Below are 22,100 nucleotides of genomic sequence, written 5' to 3'. Positions count from 1 at the left end.
TGATGAAGCAATTCGAAGCCCAATTCATGGATTTTTGCCATCGTTTTCACTAACTTGTAACACGGTGCATTGTTTTAGTGAAGCAGCACTTTCTTTTTCTTGAAATGCGGCCGTTTTTCGGCGATTTTGTCCTTCAAAGGGTTCAATTACGCCATGTAATAGTCGCTGTTGATGGTCCTTCCTTTTTCAAGATAGTCAATGAAAATTATTCCATGCGCATCCCAAAATATAGACGCCATAATGCGTGGGAAAACGTAACAGTGGCCTGGCAAGACTGTTGCGTTTTCCCATGTTTTGGAGCGGGTTCATCGTGCGCAGTACACTAGGATGACTATAGATTGGATTTCGGAGTGAAATGATGGAACCATGTTTCATCCATCGTTACATATCGACGTAAAAACTTGGATTTATTATGCTTGATCATCTTCAGACACTGCTTCAAATCATCAATTCGTCGTTGTTTTTGGTCAAAAGTGAACTCGCGCGGCATCCACTTTGCACAGAGTTTTCTCATACCCAAATATTTGTGAATAATATGATATACACATTCAGTTGATATCTTTAGAGTGTCTGCTATTTCATTCAATTTCAATTTACGGTTATTCAAAATCATTCTGTCGATTCTTTTAACCTTTTCATCGGTAACAACCTCTTTTGAGCGTCCACTGCGTTCACCGTCTTCGGTGCCCATTTCACCACTTCTAAGCATACCAATTCTTAATGGTTGATTTTCCTGGGGCAGTGTCCGGAAACTCGGCCAAGTTTTTGTTTCACGTGTATTTTTTCCTTTCAAAAAGCAATATCTTATCAACAGGCGAAATTCTTTTTTATCCATTTTTTGAGGGTTAGGGCTAACTAAAAAACATATGGATTTAATTCTAGTAGCGCCATCTTCTAGTAGGCCGGGAACTTTTCAATTGACCTGTTATATTTCAACATCTTTTTTGAGGTTCAGATCTGGAATGTGTGTTGATGTGAAAAAATTTCTATGAGTATTATGTGTGGCCTTATCCTTATCCTTATCTTATATTCGACCTTAATTTTTATTAATAAGTTGATACATGATCGTAATATATAATGAATATCGTAAAAGTGTCAAATGTCTCTATGTGTTTACATCGATTCAATTAGTTTAGACGATCTGAAAGCATTTCAATTAGATAGAATTGATAATTTAAATATAGATAGTAAGTTCATTTATGATTCTGCACGAAAAATAAAATTTGTATTGTTTCATGGTAAATAGCAAATAAGGGCCTTACTAAAGTGTTTGTGTATGTGATGGATACATGAAAGTGTCGTAACTGTAATATATTAGTTTTGTAATATATTAGTAATTTTTTTATTTTATATTAACAAATCCTGCTTATCTTGATAATTTACATGGTCGCTTCCATATTATTCTGAACTAATTATTTCAATCCATCTATTGCAACACATTAGCAACAGTGAAGCTATCTTAATGTCTAAAACAATAAAGAAAACACCAGCCATAAAATGAAGCCTTGAAGTTATGTAATTAAATTGTAATCTGATTCTTTTATCTCGGATTTTGAAAATTAATTACTATGTATATACTTTGTAGTGAACTAATTAATCATTCAATTTGATTCAATGATTCAACTTCGTTTTTATCGAGTTTAGGACGCAAATGCTTTATTCTAAGGCAGATTGGTCTAAAGTACTTAATATATTATATAAAAATAGCCAAGCTTTGAATTTTTGATGTTAATGTTACAGTAAATAGTTAAATTTATTTGTAAGCTGTCTTTGACCTTTTCTCGGCTATCTTCGATGTTGTTTAACCTCCATGTGGTGAAGTTTAAAATTGTAATATATTTCTACTGTCTTTAGATCGAGAGGGCCTGGTCGTAAAATGAGATGTTCCTACTTACCAGATATTGCTATTTTCCTTACATTTGTTGATTTGCAAAAATGACTGAAAAGAACTCTGGGAGTGAAATTTTGCCAGGGGAAGAGGGAACTGTGACTATTGCTATAAATTAAACAGACAAACTAATTTTAAAAATATTTATTGCTTTTATTGGGCTAAAAGAGAGAATAATATATATAGTAATATAACTCTAAGGTACATAAAATAGGTTTCATGCATATACTATCTTATTACAGCCTACAGTTTACAGAAAAACCATCATCTGAAACGGAATTTCTTGAATTGGATGTATAATATATATATGAATCTAGTTTGATTGAACATTTTTTTTGCGACAGATATTACAGACTTTGTTTCTTGTCCATTAACAATAGCAAATATTACAGGGGAATATCTCTTTGTCGGAAAAACGCACCTATTTTACATATTATATCTAAGACAGTCTACTTTAAAATTTATTATTGCTTTAACATGTTTTTCTTTCTCTCAGAACTCTAAACCTAATCAAAACTTGATGCCTTATAACGCAAACTGTTCAGTAATTATTGTAGACATTCATGTATTTGTTATACAACGGAAATAAGTTACGTAAATTCGAGAAACGCTATCAACACAGAGTTAATGAGACCTAGGAATAAATCTTGTATAAAATTGGTGTAAAATTGTATGTACATCTTCATTATTTTAAATCGAATTTCTAAAATATCAAGCAAAAGGTTTATTAAAACTATGTTTATTTTTGAAATTTATTTTTATATCACTTAGTTTTGAATTATCACCATTATCTGGCTATCCAACATTGTTCTGAACATATATTCGAGCACTCATAACTTTTCTTGTGCTCTACAATAAGTCGAGCTTTCTTGAAAAATGCGATAAAAATTATTTAGTCGTACGATAAATTGCGATAAAGAATTTGAGTAGGAATTTCAATTTTGATATTTGGTCAACATATTGGCAGTGGTTTTTCTTGTTATTTGGTTGTTCTACAATAGTTTACTTAATTAGTTAATAAAATTCGTTTTAGGGACAACTATCGGACCAAATATATTTTTTTCTTACCTTTTAATTTTTACTCTTTTCTCAATAATCCATAATTTATAAAAATTTATTTGAATTCTTTTCATTTTAAACTCTTTATTTTCATTTTACCATATCGTGTTAATTGTTTATTGTTACTTAGTTGTTTTTATTATATAGTACCACAATTTCAGCTGGTAATTTGTAGAAAAAGGATCAGATACTGAACGCTGATAATTGGTATGTTGTAACACTGTTAAATATACATAATTGCTGATATCGTATATATTGTGAGTGTATGTTTCTATCTAATATTTATCTAAATATATCGTTAAAATACCAGAAGGAGTTTACATAATTATCGTATATTATTTTTGTGTAAGAATAAACCATTTTGGGAATCAATTTAAATTCATATTTAAATTAAATTAATTATAAAGGTGCTTTTTTCCTTTGCTATCTAGAAACTAGTGAATTAAAGCTTCTCATTTCATTCAGTTCATTGGCTTTAAATAAGATTATGTTTCTGAAAAATAGATTTTTGAATATTTTTATAGAAAAATTCAATTCTTTTTTTTACAGCTTGCTTTACCTGAAATCATAGATGGTGTTAAAGAATTTAGAAGCTGTGAATATTTATTGTCAGCTCAAATTCGTTATACTAATGAATTAAAGTTTCTTATTTCTTTCAGTTTTTTTAATTGGTTTGAAATAGGCTTTTATTTCTGAAAAATGGATATTTGAAAAGTTTTGTAAAGAAAAATTCAATAATTTTGTTACAGCTTACTTTACCTGTAATCATTATACTTCCTGAACATGTATTTAGATGGCTATAACATATCTTAGAAAAGTTTAATAATACTAAAGATAATTCGAGATTCTTTAGCACCAGCATCTGAAGATGACATTCAAATTAATACTTGCATTTATTGCCCTGACTGAGAACTTTATTAATATTTTCAGCATGCTGCTACAAATGATTGCATTTAGTAATTGTGAAAATTTTGGTTTGTGAAAAGTATGGAAGTATTATTGTTATTTATTTGTTGGTAGTATTGCGTTGCAAATTGACTCTAACTCTTCATGATTATGGATCTCTGAAATTTATTATTGGAATGCATCTCATCATATCAGCTGTAAAGCTTACATCGGTATCAAGAAAAGTTACTGAAGTGGAAGATACATGTCTCTACTGAATGATTCTCTAAAAACCAGTTTTATTTTCGGGGAAACGGTTCGGAAATTGTTTTGTTTTTAAGTTTTCATTTATTTATATTTCGTAAATTAAATTTATTTTTATTGATTAAAAAAGAAGATATTAGTTAAGACTATTTGGATAAATAATTCTTACTCAACACATTTCCTACAATGTAGCCGTTTGAAAGAACAAAAATAGTTTTGGACGTACCCTCGTATCATGTCACCGATGCAAAGGAATTGATTTGCCATTACGTCCGTGACATTTCGGACCTGGCAAATTCTCAATTCCCCACACCATGCATTCGGTCCGGTCCCTAAAACAAACTTTTTTTTCCGTAAATTTAATAATTCTGTCAGGTTTTTCGGGGGCACATGTCGTCGATATCTCATTGAAAACTGAATTATGTGAAATGTGAAAAGTGTCAGAAAAATTTGGATGGCCAGCGTCCACTTCAAACTTTAATAACATTTTTCCAAGATGGAAAAATTCGTCGCACACGTTTTCTATTAGATTTTTTTTGTCGGTATAGAGACAAACATTGGTGCCTGGGGGCGCTATTGTAACAGATAGGACGGGGAGCCCGTCCCCGACGGTATTATTTCTGTTGAATTTTAATAAAGCTCTAAAATTATTACGCATATTTTAACAATTATTTTCGGTTGTTAAAATAAGGGCTTGTCAAAATTAAAATAGCACCATTGAGCTGTCTTGTTGTTTTTTTGGTAGATGTTGTTGATGATATATCGCCATTAAAAAAACGATACGGTATATTTTTTGATTAAAATTTGTATTATTTATGAATGTATAAATGTTTCTGCTTACCTTCAAATATAGTACTACTTAATTTTGACAGAAGCTTTAAATAAATTAGCATAACTACATTAAGATTATTACATAAATACATAAAAATTAGCAAATAAATAAATAAATAAATAAATAAGTATATAAAATATAAATAAATATATAAATAATATAATTAACAAACAGGTACAATATATATTTGGTTGTTTTGAGGATTTGTAGGAGTTTGTTAAATGAGCCGTATGTTAAAAATTTTTTAAATAATCGTTTAGAAATAGAATATAAAGTATTTGAATTAAATTAGCTAATTATATTTGTATTATGAAATTATATTTAACATAAAACAAATATAAATATATATAAAATAATATTAATGTATTGAAATAAATATACTAGCTATAGAATAATTATAGATACACAGCTTGTCCAATAAAACAGCCATTCAATCATTATCACTGATGACGTCGAATACAGTATTGCAGGATTTTCTCTAATCATTTTATTCTTGTTAATATATAGAAATAAAATTTTTATAGGAGATAGAATGATATTAGAGCGTCTGAACATGTAACCAAATTAGTATATAACATTATATTTGGTTTGATACTAGTCGACCCTGTTTTCAAACGTCTACAAAATTCTTCAAAATATTAATGGTAATTATTAAAGATTATAAACCGGCGTCTCTAATAATTTGCTTTGGGCAGAAAAAAGATAATGGGGGCCTCTTAGCATTATTCTGGGTTAGAGAGGTATATGGTAATACTATTAAATAATTAAATTAAATTGTCTTAGAGCTACACTATATATTAATATATGCGAGATAGCTAAAATTTCTCAAAAAATGAAGAACAATGTGATGTTTGATTCATTAAACAGACAGCATCCATATAGGAAACGGGCAATGAATCAAGATCATCTTAATGTTCACTCTATTCGTTAATCTTCCAGGTTATAAAAAACTTACGAATATATATTTTCGAGGTATTTAGATGATCTCTTCATGCACTGTTAAAAAACTATAGGTTTTAAAAGGTATAAATGAAAAGTGCTAATGAAACACTTTTTAAAGACACAATCCTACACTAAAATTATTAGGTCTGCTGTAATCAACTGTTGTTCAAGTCTTTCGATAAAATATGAAACAGATGTATTGGAATTACAAAATAAAGTATAAACCAAAAGTAAAAAGTTAATGGGGCAATATTGCAAAGTGCTCACATTTTCATACATTTTCATGTGACGCATTGGTTGCTTTATTGAGCTAGCTGATGATAAAAAAAATGTTTATATGTACTAATGGATATGGTTTACTAAAACCTACTTCCAACTATGAACAAAAAAAAATAGCAGCTAAAACGGAACTTTTAGCTGAAACAAGACAAAGTTATTGTCCTGCAGGATCTTATATTGACCCGGTATTGTCCCTTATTAATGGTTATGCACATAGATTGCTAACTGAATAAATTGAACGAATGAAAAGCTCAGTTTTACTTCTAATTTGAAAGACTAGACATATTGTTTTAGATAAAATTCGAAGTTATTCAAGTGGTAGTAGCGATTGTTCATTAAATTTGTCGTGAAATACAAGATGGAAGTAATATATAATCTCAATAATTTAGTCTAATGATTACCATATAAATAATGTAATATGCAAGTTGTTACTGAAATTTAAGGTTTTCTTGTAGTTGGCTTAACTTTTAACAAACTCTAGAATAAATTCCACATAATCTCAAAACTCAATTAATTAAAATAATGAATGTATAAATTAATATATCAATAAATATGCTAGTACATCTATTTAATAAATAAGTCTTAAACTACATGGAGATCATTAATTTAACACAGGTTGTTATAACATAAAAAACTAATAAAAATTTTATAACTAAAATGTACGAATAATATACCGAATACTTCTTGTACGCAGTTGGATAGATTGTACAGTTTGTATAAAACCCCGTATAACTTCGTTGTAAACATTAAGTCTACATCAAGAAATTTTAATAAATGAACGGGCAATCGTAATCAATTAAATTATGAATGTAAAAAATGTGATTTTATCGAAAGTTACTCAATGATTTAGACCAAATTTTTTTAATACGTTAAGTAACTTTTGATACTAAAAATAGGATATCAGTGACCTTACACATAAATTACTATTATATAAAAGTACAAAATTTGGAGAGAACTTATCCTGCATATTACGTCTGTATACAACACAATTTTTTTTTAAATAATTTTTTTTTAATCATGGATTTTATTATAATACTTTGCAGGAAAAATCTCGACTAATGTCTCTAAAACAATATCGGAAATCTGGTCGTCTATATGTTTAGAGCAACGTCATAATTGTTCAAAATCACTAAAGCCTATATATCTTAAAATGACTCTAAAATAGATTTAAAATTTCGTTGCATATCATAAACTCGAAACGGTTTTTCTACTTATTCTGTAAGCGTCATTTTTAATATCTGTAATATTGCTTAAATTTGTACAAGACCTAATTGTACCGGAACAAACTCAAATAAGCAATCGGGGAGTGTACTTTGAACGCCTCGAAGACATCAAACGATCGCTGTTTGTCCGACTGTGAGAGAATCGGCTCCATAATAACATAGTTGTAATAAAAATGCCGGGAACATACTCAAAATTCGTTTGTATTTAAGCGGAACATTAATATTCTTTTTTCCGAAAAAAAAGGTCGAGACGTATTTTCGAATAACCCTCCATATTTTAGGAAGCACACCATGTGATGTCGAGTGAACGTAATTTGATAAAAGGGAAACATATTTAATAAAAGTGTTGTTTCTTGAGCAATTTCTAAATGAAGGAATATCTTTCTCTTTTAGGTCAACGGGAAATATGTAAAAAGGAAGTTGGAGCAATAACGTTTTGCTGTGATTTGGTACTTTTTCGTTTAAATGCAACTTTATGCGTTCTTTTATTAAATGTATAAGGTTGGGTATGGTAATAAGTTCCTATTTTGTCAGGATGGTGTTGTTAATTCTGCATATGAGCTATAAATTATATTACTTATTATAATAAAAATAATAGAACATATGCAGAGCGCATAGATTTGGACAACATTATTAAGACAAAATTGCTAGGTTGTGGACACTAGTATTAGGGCCATATGCCCTTAATTAAATCAAGGTTTTCCAGAAACTGAAGCTATTCGATATTATTACTAAATATTTGTATTCAAAATAAACAATAGTATAACAAGACCATGTGATTATCAGAAAAAATTATATACTCCATTCATCAGAGATTGCTTTATTGTATTGTTCATATCTTTGAAATAATCCATATATTTTTACCAAAAACTTGTTCCAAAACCCAACACAATTTTCGCCGATTTAGTCATATATCTCTGTTCTATTGACAACATATTTAGAGATTAAAGGAACATTGATTGTCTTTTATTCTTTTCCAACGACCGATTTATATATTTCCCTTGTACCACTCTATAGTTATTGGTCAAGGTCAGTTCTTAATCAACGATGATCGAAAATGTGGTGTCATCAACGGTGATCGTTTGTGTTTCTGCGTTCTTTTTGATGATGTCCCTTCGGTTTTTATCGTTATTGTCCCAATCGGCACAGGTAGCTTCCATGTGTTTGTTCAAGTACGATTTGAGAGCAAAGGTTTTCATGCAGTTTGGACATTCGAATCGTTTTTCCATGGAGTGAGTTTGCATATGAGCTCTAAGATTAGACCTATAAGAACAATATAAAAGTTTGCAGTAGATAATTAAATATGTTGATTCCTTTGAGGAAATGTTCTAGAATTCTAATTACTTGTTAATATATTAATAGGATAATGTAAATAGATTAGACGTATATATGATATCATATATCGAATGCTTAAAGATATGGAAATAATGGTTATGCTATTATGACCGTCCTTGGGAAAATAGAGACATCCAAATAATATAAATTTCGATTTAATTTTTAATGAAACCCTCTTCAGCATCCTACAATTTTTTTTTCGATTTGCACTTTTCTACTGTAAATGGACTAATTTGAAAGAACTTTCTTTAATTCGTCAATGGGAGCTAAGTCCCGAAAATATGGTGAATCGCGACATTTTTCTAATTTAATGATTTTATGATTTTGGCGTTCAAGATTACTAGGATATACTCGTGCTATATTTTGATGGAAAGATGGATTGGTTTATTGTTTTTGCTTCTCTATTGAATCGCTGTAACAAAAATCAGTTGCCCAAAAACTCGTCGTCATAATCTTCTTCTTTTTCGAAATCTATTTCCTTTCAAAACCTTGGTATTTTGTTGTTTTCTGGTCTTTTATCTTAGAATTATCCACAATTATGTATTAATTATGAAACTCACTAACATATTGATGAACAATTTTATTGAAAAGACTGTTATTTTTCATATATTTTTTTCTATCCATTTTTTTGTTTTGATTTAATGTATTTATTTACCACTTATTTATACTTTTCAAGAAAAATTCAAAATTGTTTCGTTCAAAAGTGTTCAATTATATTAGAAATCGCTTTATTCTTCCGATAATAATATATATTTATATTTACAAAAAATCATTCATAACATTGTGTGTGGTATTTAATAATTAAGCTCTTTAAGAGATGATATTATGAAGACTTAGTTATACAGTTAACAGGTAACATTTTGCTGAATGATGTGGATGTTAAGTTAAAATGGCAAACATAGGTTATTGCCTTAAAAATTTCAAATTAAATTAATTAAAAAGAAAAAGAGAAACAAGATAATGATGAAAAGTTTGCCTAAAATCTATACTAATGTATTAAAAAAATATTATTAGAAGCTGCTTAATACCAAAATCAGGTGACATAACATATAAATTGATAGCATCAGTGAAAAGCGCATTAAAATCAAGTAAAGCACGTAATATATGGTTACAAAACACATATCAATGTATTATTTTTAATAAATATTTAGATATTCTTGTAATCGGACATAATGACTGTAGCAAAGAATCACAAAAATCTTAACTAATATGAAGAATATACAATAGATAAATCTTAGGATATGTTCATTTTCAAATTACAAATGTCATTACTGAAATTTTAATAAAAATAAAAATACAAATTAGCGTTTGCCTCATTGTAGCAGTATCTATATCTTTTTAATTTGTTGGTGCATTTCCATATTGTTCATATAATTAATCAAATATTTCATAGCTATAAAATTATTTTGTAAAATTGTCTGCTGCTAATAGTGTAAACAAATAATATAAAAAATATACATATTGAACAAATATTCATTAACGGTAATAAGCTTACATCACAAGCCTTAAACCTTTGTTAAAATAACATTATTCAACCAAACATGTATTTGTTACTCGATGGCCTGTACAAGAATAATCTATTGAACATTTGATGCTTAAGATCTCGGATATCTGATAGTATTAGTACATCATGCTGTTTGATGTACGCTTTTTGTGTTTTGGATTTTGTGTTTCAATTAACATAATTCTTGTTTTTTTAGAACATATGATCCCTTGATAATATTAGAAGATCCTTTTCTTCTATTTAATTCAAATATATTAATGTGATGGATGCTGGTAACTGGGCTAAAAGTAGATTGATTTACACATACAGACAGTACGGCGATTCGAATAAACAAAATAACTGAAAGATAACTTTATCTGTCGACACTACTGACTATAATTAATATCGAAATTACATGGTTTTGTATGAAGAAATTATTGATTTTCAAGAAATAGCTATTGACTTTTGCGTTGGAACATTAATAAACAAATTTATTCAGTATTGGCATTGATTTACAGTCTTAATTAGAAAATAAATAAACTTATATTACTACACACCTCAATTTTTTGCATAAGACTTTGGTTTTCAGAAACAGTTTTCGTGTCAGAAATAATAAACGCTTAAGATATTCATTGGTTGAGGAACTTGAATAGTTCCAACTTAAATTACTGTTTATATAAGAGTTCTAGAACCAAGTACACTTATACTAGATAATTGGAAAAACTTACCTATCTGCAAATGCTTTTCCACAGTGAGCACATCCGTATGGTTTTTCACCGGTATGCGACCTTAAGTGACCTTGAAGAAGCCATGGCCTGGAAAACTGTTTTCCACAAATACCGCAACTGTGAGCTAGTTTATGTGTGAGTAGATGCATGGCCAAAGCTGGCATGGAAACGTAGGCCTTGCCACAAGTAGCGCACTTCTTCGCAGACTGAGAATCTAGGCTTCTGTATCAATGAGTCATAATCTTACAATGATAGCTATATTCCCCTAGATCTCAATACCTTACCTGTGTGTTTGTTTATGTCGAGACAAGTTGCTGGAGGTTGCGTAGCATTTTCCGCACTCGTTACAGATAAACTTGGTGGTTTTATCGGACTCGGGGGGATCGGGGTCATCGTCAAGATCGTCCTCAATTACCTTGTAAAATTTCTGGAAATTTTATCGCGTTTCTAGTTATTTTTAAAAAATATTTATTGACAAAGTTACTGTTTTAGCTTTCCGCGGCGATTCCTCTTTAGGTTTGGGTGCTGGTTTCCCCTCGATCTCGTTGAAGTTCTTAGGTGGATCCGTCTTCGCTTTCTTCGTTCTCATGTCGGGTATATCCAGATGAAGAGTCGTGTTTTTGTTAGAGCCCTGGTTTGATTGATCCGAATTGTTCTCTGGCTCTCCCGAATCGCTGTCCATGGCGTTGTCGTCTGCATCGGAGTTAGGAAATACTCTAGAGTACGTCCGTTTCACCGTCTCGCTGAGAGGTTTCCAGGCGGTTTTCCGATTGTTCTGCTCCTCCACATTGATCACCTCCAACGTGGAAGAGATACCGCCCATAACAACTTGTGGGGATTTCGATATACCGGCAGCGGAGACGTATTCTTTTGGACCTTGAGGATAATCGGGCTCAGGAGAGAGCGGCAAGATGATTACGTCGTTGGATCCGTCAATGTCGAATGTTTCAGGTGAGTGGTGATTGATTTTGGCGTCGATTATAATATCTTTGCGATTGCTAATCTGAAAGGGGAAATTAAAGATATGTGATTATTATATAGTCTATCCGAAGTTTTTTTGTACGTACGTCATCAATATGTTTAATGTATTGTCTGCCGGAATTTGTAAATTTGTTTTAGAATCAGACAATATTTTCTTTCTCATTTTATTATAGTTAAAAAGAAACACGCTGCTGTCTGAGATGTTCGAACGTGTAACTGAACTAGCCTGTCAAAGTTGTCCGGTTGTCAAACGTATGCAAAATTTTTCAAAACAATAATGATAATTATAGTTTTGTAGATATGGTAAATGCATTAAGGAGAATGCAGTGATTAAATTTAGTTTTATCGTATGTCTTTACAAGGAAACATTGTACCGAAGGACACAAAAACTAAACGTAGAAGGTAAATATGCTTTCTAATGAAAAAAATATATTACTAGGATATAAATTTGTTAATTATGTGAACTATGCCCCCAGGGGATACAACTCCAAGCGCGTCTAGAACTGTAACTCATAGATGACATGGAAAAAAGTTCAAAGTAAATATAATCGAACACAACTCTAACTTACAAACTATCACAACTGTGTACTTAATTTTAGTTTTAAGTCCTTTGATAATGTATACATTAGATTTACTGTAATGTTAAAATAAATTATATTGGATAACAGTATAGATTGATAATGAAGTTCTGCTACAACAGATATACCTTATATGTCTTCTGATAATTATTTGTTCATATTAATTCATTATGGCTAATATCCGGTTTCTAAATACGGAAGAAACACGAAAATGAATCGTGGCTTTGTCGACATGGCAAAACCATATTGTCAGAAGTATTAGAAGAAATTATAGAAATTGGTAGAAACTATGTTTAATACTATAGATTTTGTACCATTTTGTTTTTCAAATACTAAGAAAATTGGGTCATTTTTTATACAAATTTGATAACGACTTTAGGAAGAAAGAATCGTAAATTTATATAAATAACTAGGAACGAGATTGAATTGTAATTATTCGGAAATACTGGATATTGTTTCCGTTATTTAAGAACGTTTTCAAGCAATTTTCACGAGTCTGGAAGAAAGATTATTTTAAAGAAAGGAACATGTGTCAAATTACGATATACTATTATAATTATTAAACGATTTTTTGTGTTATTAAGTCTTCAATATCAAAAATGATTTGTACGATGTATTTTATCGAGAATTCGAACTTATTTGCGACAAAATTTTAATTAAAAACCCTTTCCGTGCCGAATGGCGCCTCGCAGTTTTTCGACACGTTAATTTAGCAGAAACAATATTGAAAACTTATCGAGGCCACGTCAAACGGACTCGATGCCGGCAAGTGGAAGGCGGCTCTTTCGACACGTCAAGATCCGACCAACAGATATTTTTGAGTTCTCGCGACACCGCCGGGACAAGGCCCGTGAAAAAGTTACACGAAGCGGACAAATCAAAGCGGAATAAATTTTATTAATTTCGACAAAAACGGCCTCTACGTTTCGTGGAAATTGCCTTTATATTAATGGAAAATGCGCCCGAACTTCTATTTATGAACTCCATTTGGCGTAAAACGATTTTGATTAGGTTTATTAAACTCTAAGAAATTTCTTGTTTGGTTTAGGCCTACCCATCGCAATTCACGATAAAATCACATTGATTTATAAGAAATATAATAATTAAATTACCTGCACATACAAATTCAAGATTTGGCAAGAATACAAACATTTGGCTATGGAGAAATCGATAACAGTTGTTAACATTTGTTGTCATTTTAATCGCTAAATAACTTTGTGGTGACTAACAATATATTCCAGCATCGTATAATGTAGCAATTGACACGATGAAATCGAAGAGGAGTTCTCGGTTTTGTTCGATGCTTAACGATATGGAGGCGATGCGAGGTTTTGACTGTGTAGGTCTCTATCATACTGACTACCATCACTTTAGTGAAACAGTGTAAAAGTCGTACTCAAGCAATTGCAACTGGTACAGATACTGATATAAACTGGACCGAGAAAACTCGATATGTTCAAATCGATATCTCGTATATTTGAATGATTATTAAAACCAGAGCAACAGTGTCGACATAAACTTATGTAAAATGTTCACCGTAAGCTTCCAATAATATTCATTTCACACTCATTCATACTCATTTACAAACATAACTTAATGAATAGAATGATGATGAATATAATGAATATGAATGATTGATGATGAATATGATAATAAATAATCTATACTTTGATCATAAAAAGTCTACCAATCTACAATGGTAGTAAAAAGCAGAAATAAACAATTCGTTATACATTATGTATTAGTAAATAGAGAAATAGGAAAGAAAACAATGACTACAACATAGTAGTAGAGATTACTGGTGATCGCCCTATGATCGACCACAATTTATTATTTTAGTCATGTTTGTCTCATAATAGAGTAATGCAAATAATTTAAAATTATATGTTAATAAAACTTGTTTCAACAGTAATTTCAACAAATGATCACAAATGTCTGTATATTAAAACATGACATGTAATTAATTATAAATGCAATTATGTTTTAATAATTAGCAAAATATTGACAAATTTAAGTTACTACACCATCATGAACATTATTATAACATCTGAACATTGATGACTGAACTACCATAATTAAGAATATTTTCAGAACTGTAACAACTTCAGATCATCAAATATAAGTATACAGGACATTTATATTATAAACATTATATTAATCGCTGAACGCCATAATATTGATAATTCATTCTTTAGTTTCATTTTAATTGCTACATATTTTCGTTACTTTCATTATGTAGCCATATAGTTATCTTTTATATATATTTATCATCTAAAATATATATTGCAAAAAAAATATACCAGAATTAAAGGAATTTTTTTACCAAAATGTATAAAAAAATTTCATCGTTCTTTGCTAATTTATTCGACTCTTTGATCTCCCCCTCGCATATAGCTCATCCTTATTTTGCCTTCTTCCATTTATATACTATTTTTTACTTTGTTTTAAGTATAACTAACAACTCACAAACAAAGAAGGAATTGAAATCCATGAAACTATTTTATAATTGATAATATTCTTTGCAAAATTCATTTGAACCTATAATGCACAAATTAGCGTATTTATTACTTGCAATATTCGTTTATTGCTTTGTTAAGAAATGCATACCCTTTAGTAGTTCGAAAAATATAGCAACAACCGAAAATAACACTGCCTAAAATTATTTAACATCCACTTTCCATTTTAATATCGCTTCAAATATGAAATTCTATTGTACGATCTATTCTTCGAATCCAAAGTACTAGCTGACATTTTTCAGTGCAACGTTGCAAGATATAGATCTAAAAAATTACGCGTCCTTAGTTGATTTACATACAACAGAAACGACGAATAATCTATCGCATATACGTTCAAGATAAGACAGTGAATTTATAAAACAAAAGCATATAACAAAGGAAGGTTTATAGTCGAAACTATAAGAACTTGTGAGCGACAGAATTAAATTATAAGCAAAAATATAGGCCCGAATGTTAACACGGAAACTAGACAGTGATGGAGCATTTCGAAGGACGAACAATTGAAGCATTCTAGAATTATTGCAATTGTTTTAAGAATTGATTTATTTTGTAAGTGCTGTAACAATTAAACTGATATCTCGTATTAACAAAAGACGATATGATCAAAAACAAATATTATGGTGGCCTGAACATATAGAAATAGAAATAAAAAGAAGAAAACCGGAAAGTCTATCTGAATGAAAAGGTAACTAGAAACTACGAAATTTACAAAAAATACAGAACAAAAGTAAAACGAAGGGTATGAAAGGCAACAAATATAGGAGATATCAATAAAATTTGGAGAGAGGATGAAAACAACCCGTAAGAAAGAACTGAAGCTTATTTACATGCGGAAGGGATAATATAGACAATATAAGTATGAACACATAAAATATAAAAAGTACACATAATAACTAAATATGAAAAATTTACGGAGAATACCTTTAGGAATTGCTTTGCTTTTAAGAATCAACACACGAATAAAAATACCAATCAAAGAGAAAAGACAGTGACTGCAGAGATGAGATCGAAATTGACGATAAACAAACTCCTTCACAACTTAGTGGTACAAAAGGTACTTAAAATCTACTTAAAATACAAGGTAACTAAAAACAAATAATTCTATAAAAATGCATTGACTTTGTAGAAACATTATTACTATTGAGTAGTGTGTTGTTGTTCCTGATTTGAGGACACACAAAATGTAGAAAATTTATTTGGTTGTTCTTGGAAATCTGTAAACTAGTAACTGGTTTAAAATGTGATAAGGGAAGTGTATACGACATACGGTTTTCTTTTATATTACAATATCGTTTGTACCATTGATTCAACTCAACGTTCAATATTTCCTCCAAGCATACAATTTAGATTAGAAATGGTGTTCAACCTTAATGTTTCTTGTGGTAAGCCTTACCTTAGTTTTATCCTTCGCTGAACCATTGCTACTTATAACTGACGTCTCTTTTAACTCCACCTCATCTTCTTTGTTTGGTACCTGAACAACGTATACCGTATTCTGCTGGTCTTGATCGGCCGTACAACGTTGCCTGTTATTCACCACTACCGACGTCGGGATTCCTGCTGAGTTTTCCACAATGACCGGATCTCTTTGCTGAACCACGACGCTGCCGGTGTTCCTGTCATCGTCGCCAGAACCAGGTGATCTCGAATCAGGCTCGTCAGCGTACACAAATATCTTCGGTTGGTCCCTGTAGGTTTTGTTGGTTTGTTGTGGATGTTGCGCTGGTTTGACTTCTTGGCGATACTGGTTCTGGTAGAGGCCTGTGCCATTAGGGTGAGCGTCAATCGATAGGGGCTTATAGCAATGCGTTGGTGACGGTGGGTCTTCTTCGGTTGGTATCTGGAATTGGTTTCAATTAATATGTTTCAACGGTGATGCTTGGATTATACTTACCGTATGGTGTATCATCACCACGCTTGGAGCTGGTAAAGGAGGTAGGCTCTGAGATAGTGAAAGAAGATCGTGAGCGGCTTCGGTCTCTTCCGCGCTTCTGGACTTAAACATGGGCAAGCCCACATCGCCGGGTTGTGATAGTTTGTAGTGAGAATTGGAGTTGTCAAATGGCAGAGCGTTGTGAGCCTCGAAAGCCTTGTCGGAGTGAGCTGTAAAATTTATTTTTGGCAATTCAATATGTGTTTTCAAAACATGCAGGATATCTTTGGGCATTATGTAATATGTTGTAAAAATAGGGTAATACTTAATATATCTTCAAGTAAGCTACATATCCCGCCAAACCTTAGGACACTACAGATATTTTATTTCTATTCTTGAAAAATGTAAATATTTTGCTTTTAAATAAATAGGATACATGTAAACATTACAAGAAGCTATTGATTAATTATAGGTTGAATACGAAACAATAACACAGTTTGACAAAAGAATAATTGATGAGTATTTTTATAAATAACTTTTATTTCAGTCACAACTTCAATCAGACTCTTCGGTAGCATTTCGTACAGGTTTTTAACCTAATCTGGATTGAACATTTTCGACTCATTTTGGATTGTCAAATTGTTTTCCATTTGGGTACACAATAGTCTTTAAGTATTTTAAGGAAAAATAGTCTTTAAGTATTTTAAGGTCCGCAATATATTATATATATATATATATATATATATATATATATATATATATATATATATATATATAAGTGTTAGAAGAGTAAGGAGACGTTATAAATAGGATTTATAGATCAAAATGTTAATAATGTTAACGGGTTATATTGCTTGTATGAAATGCTCTTCGAATTCTTTAGATATATTCTGACATATTCCTCTCTCAGAAATAGTTAAAAAGTAGAACGCATCAACTACTGCTTGGAACTATGAAAAAACCTTTATTGTTTCCCTTTTGGATTAGTTGCAGCCCCTTCAATTTAAAATAATTTTTTACACTGAAGATTGCCTTATATAATCTTCGGTAGCATTAAAATATTGTTTCAGAGCAAGTTTCCTTTTAAACACTTAAACCTTATACTAGTTATAGTGAATTTTGTAAGTTTAAATATGCACTTTCGTGACCAGTATACATAGTATCAAGTAGAGCATGTTTGATGGACAGTAGCATAACAATGAACAGTCTCATATTACGCATCAATCGCCAAAACGTCTTATATTGATAAATTTTAACGTTGGTTTTTAAATTATATATATATATATATATATATATATATATATATATATATATATATATATATATATATACAATTGAAGTAAAAACGAGTAAAAACCAAAAGAGGTTGTTACCAACGAAAACATTTAAAAAACCACTATATGATTTTGGACCGTAAATTGAAATTCAATTAAATAACAGACATTCTATAGATATCAACTGAAGGTGTACATCATATCATTCACGAATATTTGAGTAAGCTCTGTGTAAAGTGGGCGCCGCGCGAGCTCACTTTTGACCAAAAACAACGACGAGTTGATGATTCGGAGCAGTGTTTGAAGATGATCAAGCGTGAGTTATGGAGAAACCCGTGTTTTTGCATCGATATGTAACAATGAATGAAACATGAATGACAATGAGAACATGTCATTTCGCTCCGAAGTCCAATCGACAGTCATTCGAGTGGACTGCACACGATGAACCCACTCCAAAGCGTGGGAAAACACAACAGTCGGCTGGCAAGGTTATGGCGTCTGTATTTTACGATGCGCCTGAAATAATTTTCATTGACTTACTTGAAAAAGGAAGGACCATCAACAGCGACTATTACAAAGCGTTATTGGAGAAAGCGGAGCGTTAAGAAAAAGAAAGTGCGGCTTCACCAAGACAATGCACCGTGTCAAAAATCCATGAATTGGGCTTCGAATTGCTTGAGTCAAAAATTCCTTCGTATAAAATTATTGTTATCAATGGTGGTGTAGGAAGGCGATAGTCGCGGGTTCGAATCCTGCTGGGGCATTGATGTACTTTATGTATGTGATTGTAATTGTAAATGGTTTTATAGGCAAGAATGGAAAATCCGACAAGTAACAAAATTGATTTTTCTTTTGTAATAAATGAAAATAACTGGAGCAAGTCGACGTATTTTTGTTTTGGAAACATCATATCAACTGGCTCTCGTGATATTGAAGCATTTTCTCGTAAGCAGGCGCACATTTTCCCCTTTGATCGTGCAAGGAAAAAACGCTATTTTCCATCCGGCCGTGCTCCATCAAAATATTCGACGGCCAAAGTTAAAATGCTGCACTATAAAAACAAATGTCTGAATCCAATATTTATGCAAATACCCCTTTTATTTTCGTAAATTGTTCCGCAGGCCGAGAGATCTCTTATTCCGCATTATTTCCGGGGGAAATAATGGGAATTTCCCAAAGACGGAAAATTTGCATCTTTTTTTCGTTAGCGGATTGATAGGGCCGAGCGAATAAAGAATAAAGACGTAAAATGTTTTAATTCTAAAGGCTCCCCGTTCCGTACCGTCTCATTCCCTCTTCTCTCTCTCTCACTCGTTCCTTCACGGTCGGGCTTTCCGTCTTACGGCGTGGATTTTTCAGATTTTTTCGCAAGATTTTATTTACACTCCCATTAGCGTATCAATTATATTATTACGTATATGTTGTTGCATAGCTATAGCTTGCGTCACACGACTCTGGAAATTAAAAGATGGTCTGCTTTTTATCGGGTTTTTTTCGTGAGTTTTTTTTTTAAATATATTTTAGAGTACCCTTTTTACCAACGAAGGTTTATCTGGACTGAAATCCGAACCACGGCCCACGGCATTAAGCCTACCGACTTCCGTGTGACCAAGTTGGAGATCATCCCTGAAAACATCCGGTATCACCCAGCTTGGTTACTGGCGTGACTGGAATCATTTTCCTTTTCTGATTTTGCACTCTTGCTACCATTTGCACTCATTTGGTACCTTTAGGATAATTACAATTATAAATAATCACAAACATAAATTTACGACCGTCCTATCGCCTTTATCACTGCGCCAACCAAGACGGAGAGTTTTGTTTGGGTTTACACTGCGAAATTTACTGGCTGGGATCGGGATTGTAGTAGCTTTAAAGATGGCTAAAGGATGTCTGGTAATCTCATATTTGATTACAGCTAGTTTGAAGAAACGAGTCTATACTTATGAACGATCTAGAAAAAAATCTATTTTTAGCGGATCATGTTTTACTTCATTCAATCACCGGGTACCTTGGTCTATTTTACTTTCTCCTACTCAGCAACAAGATGCACCAATTACTTAAATCTCTTTTAATTTTAGTTTTCTAGTGCTTCAATATTCATCATATTTTTTTTTCTTAATTTTTTTGTTAGTTTTAGTATGGTTTTTACTATTTTTCTTTCTTCTTCACATTGTTTCGTAACTGATGTTATGCCTGTATCATACATTATTATATTATACATTACACATTACTCTGTTTTATTTTATGCATAAAATTGCATATAATTTGTTTGCTGCGAAGACGGTGATGTTGTTGATATAACTTCACCTCTTATTTCACTGTTTCCATTTTATAGTAACTTTCCACTAAATCGAAAATTCTTTAAAGTTTTCTCCCAAATCTTAGTGCTCAGTTTTTCGTTTGTTTCTGTGTCCATGTTTCCAACTTTAATTATTTTTATTTTCTCTTTACTTGGACCTATATTCAAAGATAGAATATGACGACATGAAGTTTTTTGTTTTATACCAAATTATATGATTACAGATAAAGTTGCAAGATCAAACAAGGAACAACCATGCAATCCTTTCCAGTAATTAACTTGAGCGATACTGGATATCCAGCAGACCTCTACACTATTTAACTTAATTCACTAGTCAATTCATTTAATGGCTAGGACCATGATTCGAGGCCCACGTTAAGCAGTAAATTCCTTTAGTGAATAATGTATTGCATTCCATGCTATAAACGGAAATGGAGACTTGTTTCAAATTTTGAGATATTTTTTCATATGAAACGTTCATAATTAATTAAAATATATATAATTTAAAATACGTGACATTGATGCTGGCCAATGTTGAGTATTCTGGATTTATAATCAAACATTAAGATTAACAATAATTATAAACCAGATATATAGTTACAAACGTAGAGTTTATAAATGATAAGTCATTTAATATGTATAACGATATCAATATTCATATAAAGTTGAAACTACATTTTATTAAATACAATGTTGGGTTTTAGCTATTTTAAAAATTGAAAACTTTTTTGGTTCAATATTGTAACAGGTCAATTGAAAAGTTCCCGGTCTACCGTAGCAAAACACATTTTTGATACACTGATTATAGCGATTTGTAGTACGATTTGTCCTTTGACACTAATCATTCGACGAAAATTTCTTTCCAACGAGCATTCTTTTGAGATCTGAGAACAAGAACTAGTCACTAGGGGCCAGATCTGGAGAATACGGTGCATGAGGAAGCAATTCGAAACCCAATTCATGGATTTTTGCCATCGTTTTCACTGAATTGTGACATAGTGCATTGTCTTCGTGAAGCAGCATTTTCTTTTTCTTCATATGCGGCCGTTTTTCGGCGATTTCGTCCTTTAATAGGTCCAATAACGCTATATAATAGACGCTGTTGATGGTCCTTTCCTTTTCAAGCTAGTCCCTGAAAATTATCCCATGCGCATCCCAAAATACAGACGTCACAACCTTGCTAGCCTACTGTTGCATTTTTCCACGCTTTGGAGTGGGTTCATCGTATGTAGGACTTCGGAGTCAAGTGATGGAGCCATGTTTCATTCATTGTCACACATCGATGAAAAAAATCAGGTTTATTACGCTTGATCATCTTTAAACACTGCTCCCAATCATCAACTCGTCGTTGTTTCTGGTCATAAGTGAGCTTGCACGGCACTCACTTTTTCTACAGAGTTTTCTCATGCCCAAATATTCGTGAGTGATATGATGTATACGTTCGGATCTTTAGAGTGTCTGGCATTTTATTCAATTTCAATTTACGGCCATTCAAAATCATTTTGTGGATTTTTTAAATATTTTCGTCGGTAACAACTTCATTTGGGCGTCCACTGCGTTCTCCGTCTTCGGTGCTCATTTCTATTACGTCGAAACTTAGCACACCAATCTTTGATGGTTGATTTTTCTGGGGCGGTGTCCGGAAACTCGACATTAAG

The 22,100-nt window shown here is 31.6% G+C and overlaps 1 protein-coding gene across 1 annotated transcript; it reads right to left on the bottom strand.

Annotated features, from left to right (window-relative positions):
• Positions 1–8,314: 8,314 nt before the first annotated feature.
• On the bottom strand, positions 8,315–21,701 carry LOC143198261 (uncharacterized). Its single transcript, XM_076407391.1, has 7 exons — positions 21,632–21,701; positions 16,888–17,096; positions 16,387–16,833; positions 11,403–11,921; positions 11,203–11,345; positions 10,919–11,140; positions 8,315–8,635 (listed from the first exon to the last, which is right to left on the bottom strand). Exons 1-7 carry the CDS (start codon positions 21,699–21,701, stop codon positions 8,410–8,412), a joined length of 1,836 nt encoding a protein of 611 aa, XP_076263506.1. The 3' UTR covers positions 8,315–8,409.
• Positions 21,702–22,100: the final 399 nt, after the last annotated feature.

Source organism: Rhynchophorus ferrugineus, unplaced genomic scaffold (genome assembly GCF_030347505.1).
Source record: "Rhynchophorus ferrugineus isolate W39M unplaced genomic scaffold, kcgeb_rfMv2 rfM6, whole genome shotgun sequence".
NCBI lineage: Eukaryota > Metazoa > Arthropoda > Insecta > Coleoptera > Curculionidae > Rhynchophorus > Rhynchophorus ferrugineus.
The sequence above is the reverse complement of the archived record's forward strand: the minus strand, read 5'-3'. Positions and strand labels throughout refer to the sequence as shown.

Bases quoted from the DNA above. Each gene is read 5' to 3' on its own strand.
- LOC143198261 (XM_076407391.1), bottom strand. From the start codon at position 21,701: ATGGCTCCATCACTTGACTCCGAAGTCCTACATACGATGAACCCACTC. The intron at 17,097-21,631 runs GTAGGCTAGCAA...TAAATTTTACAG, and splicing joins AAGCGTGGAAAAATGCAACA to CTCACTCCGACAAGGCTTTC. The intron at 11,346-11,402 runs GTAACTTTGTCA...TAAAATTTCCAG, and splicing joins CGCCGCGGAAAGCTAAAACA to AAATTTTACAAGGTAATTGA.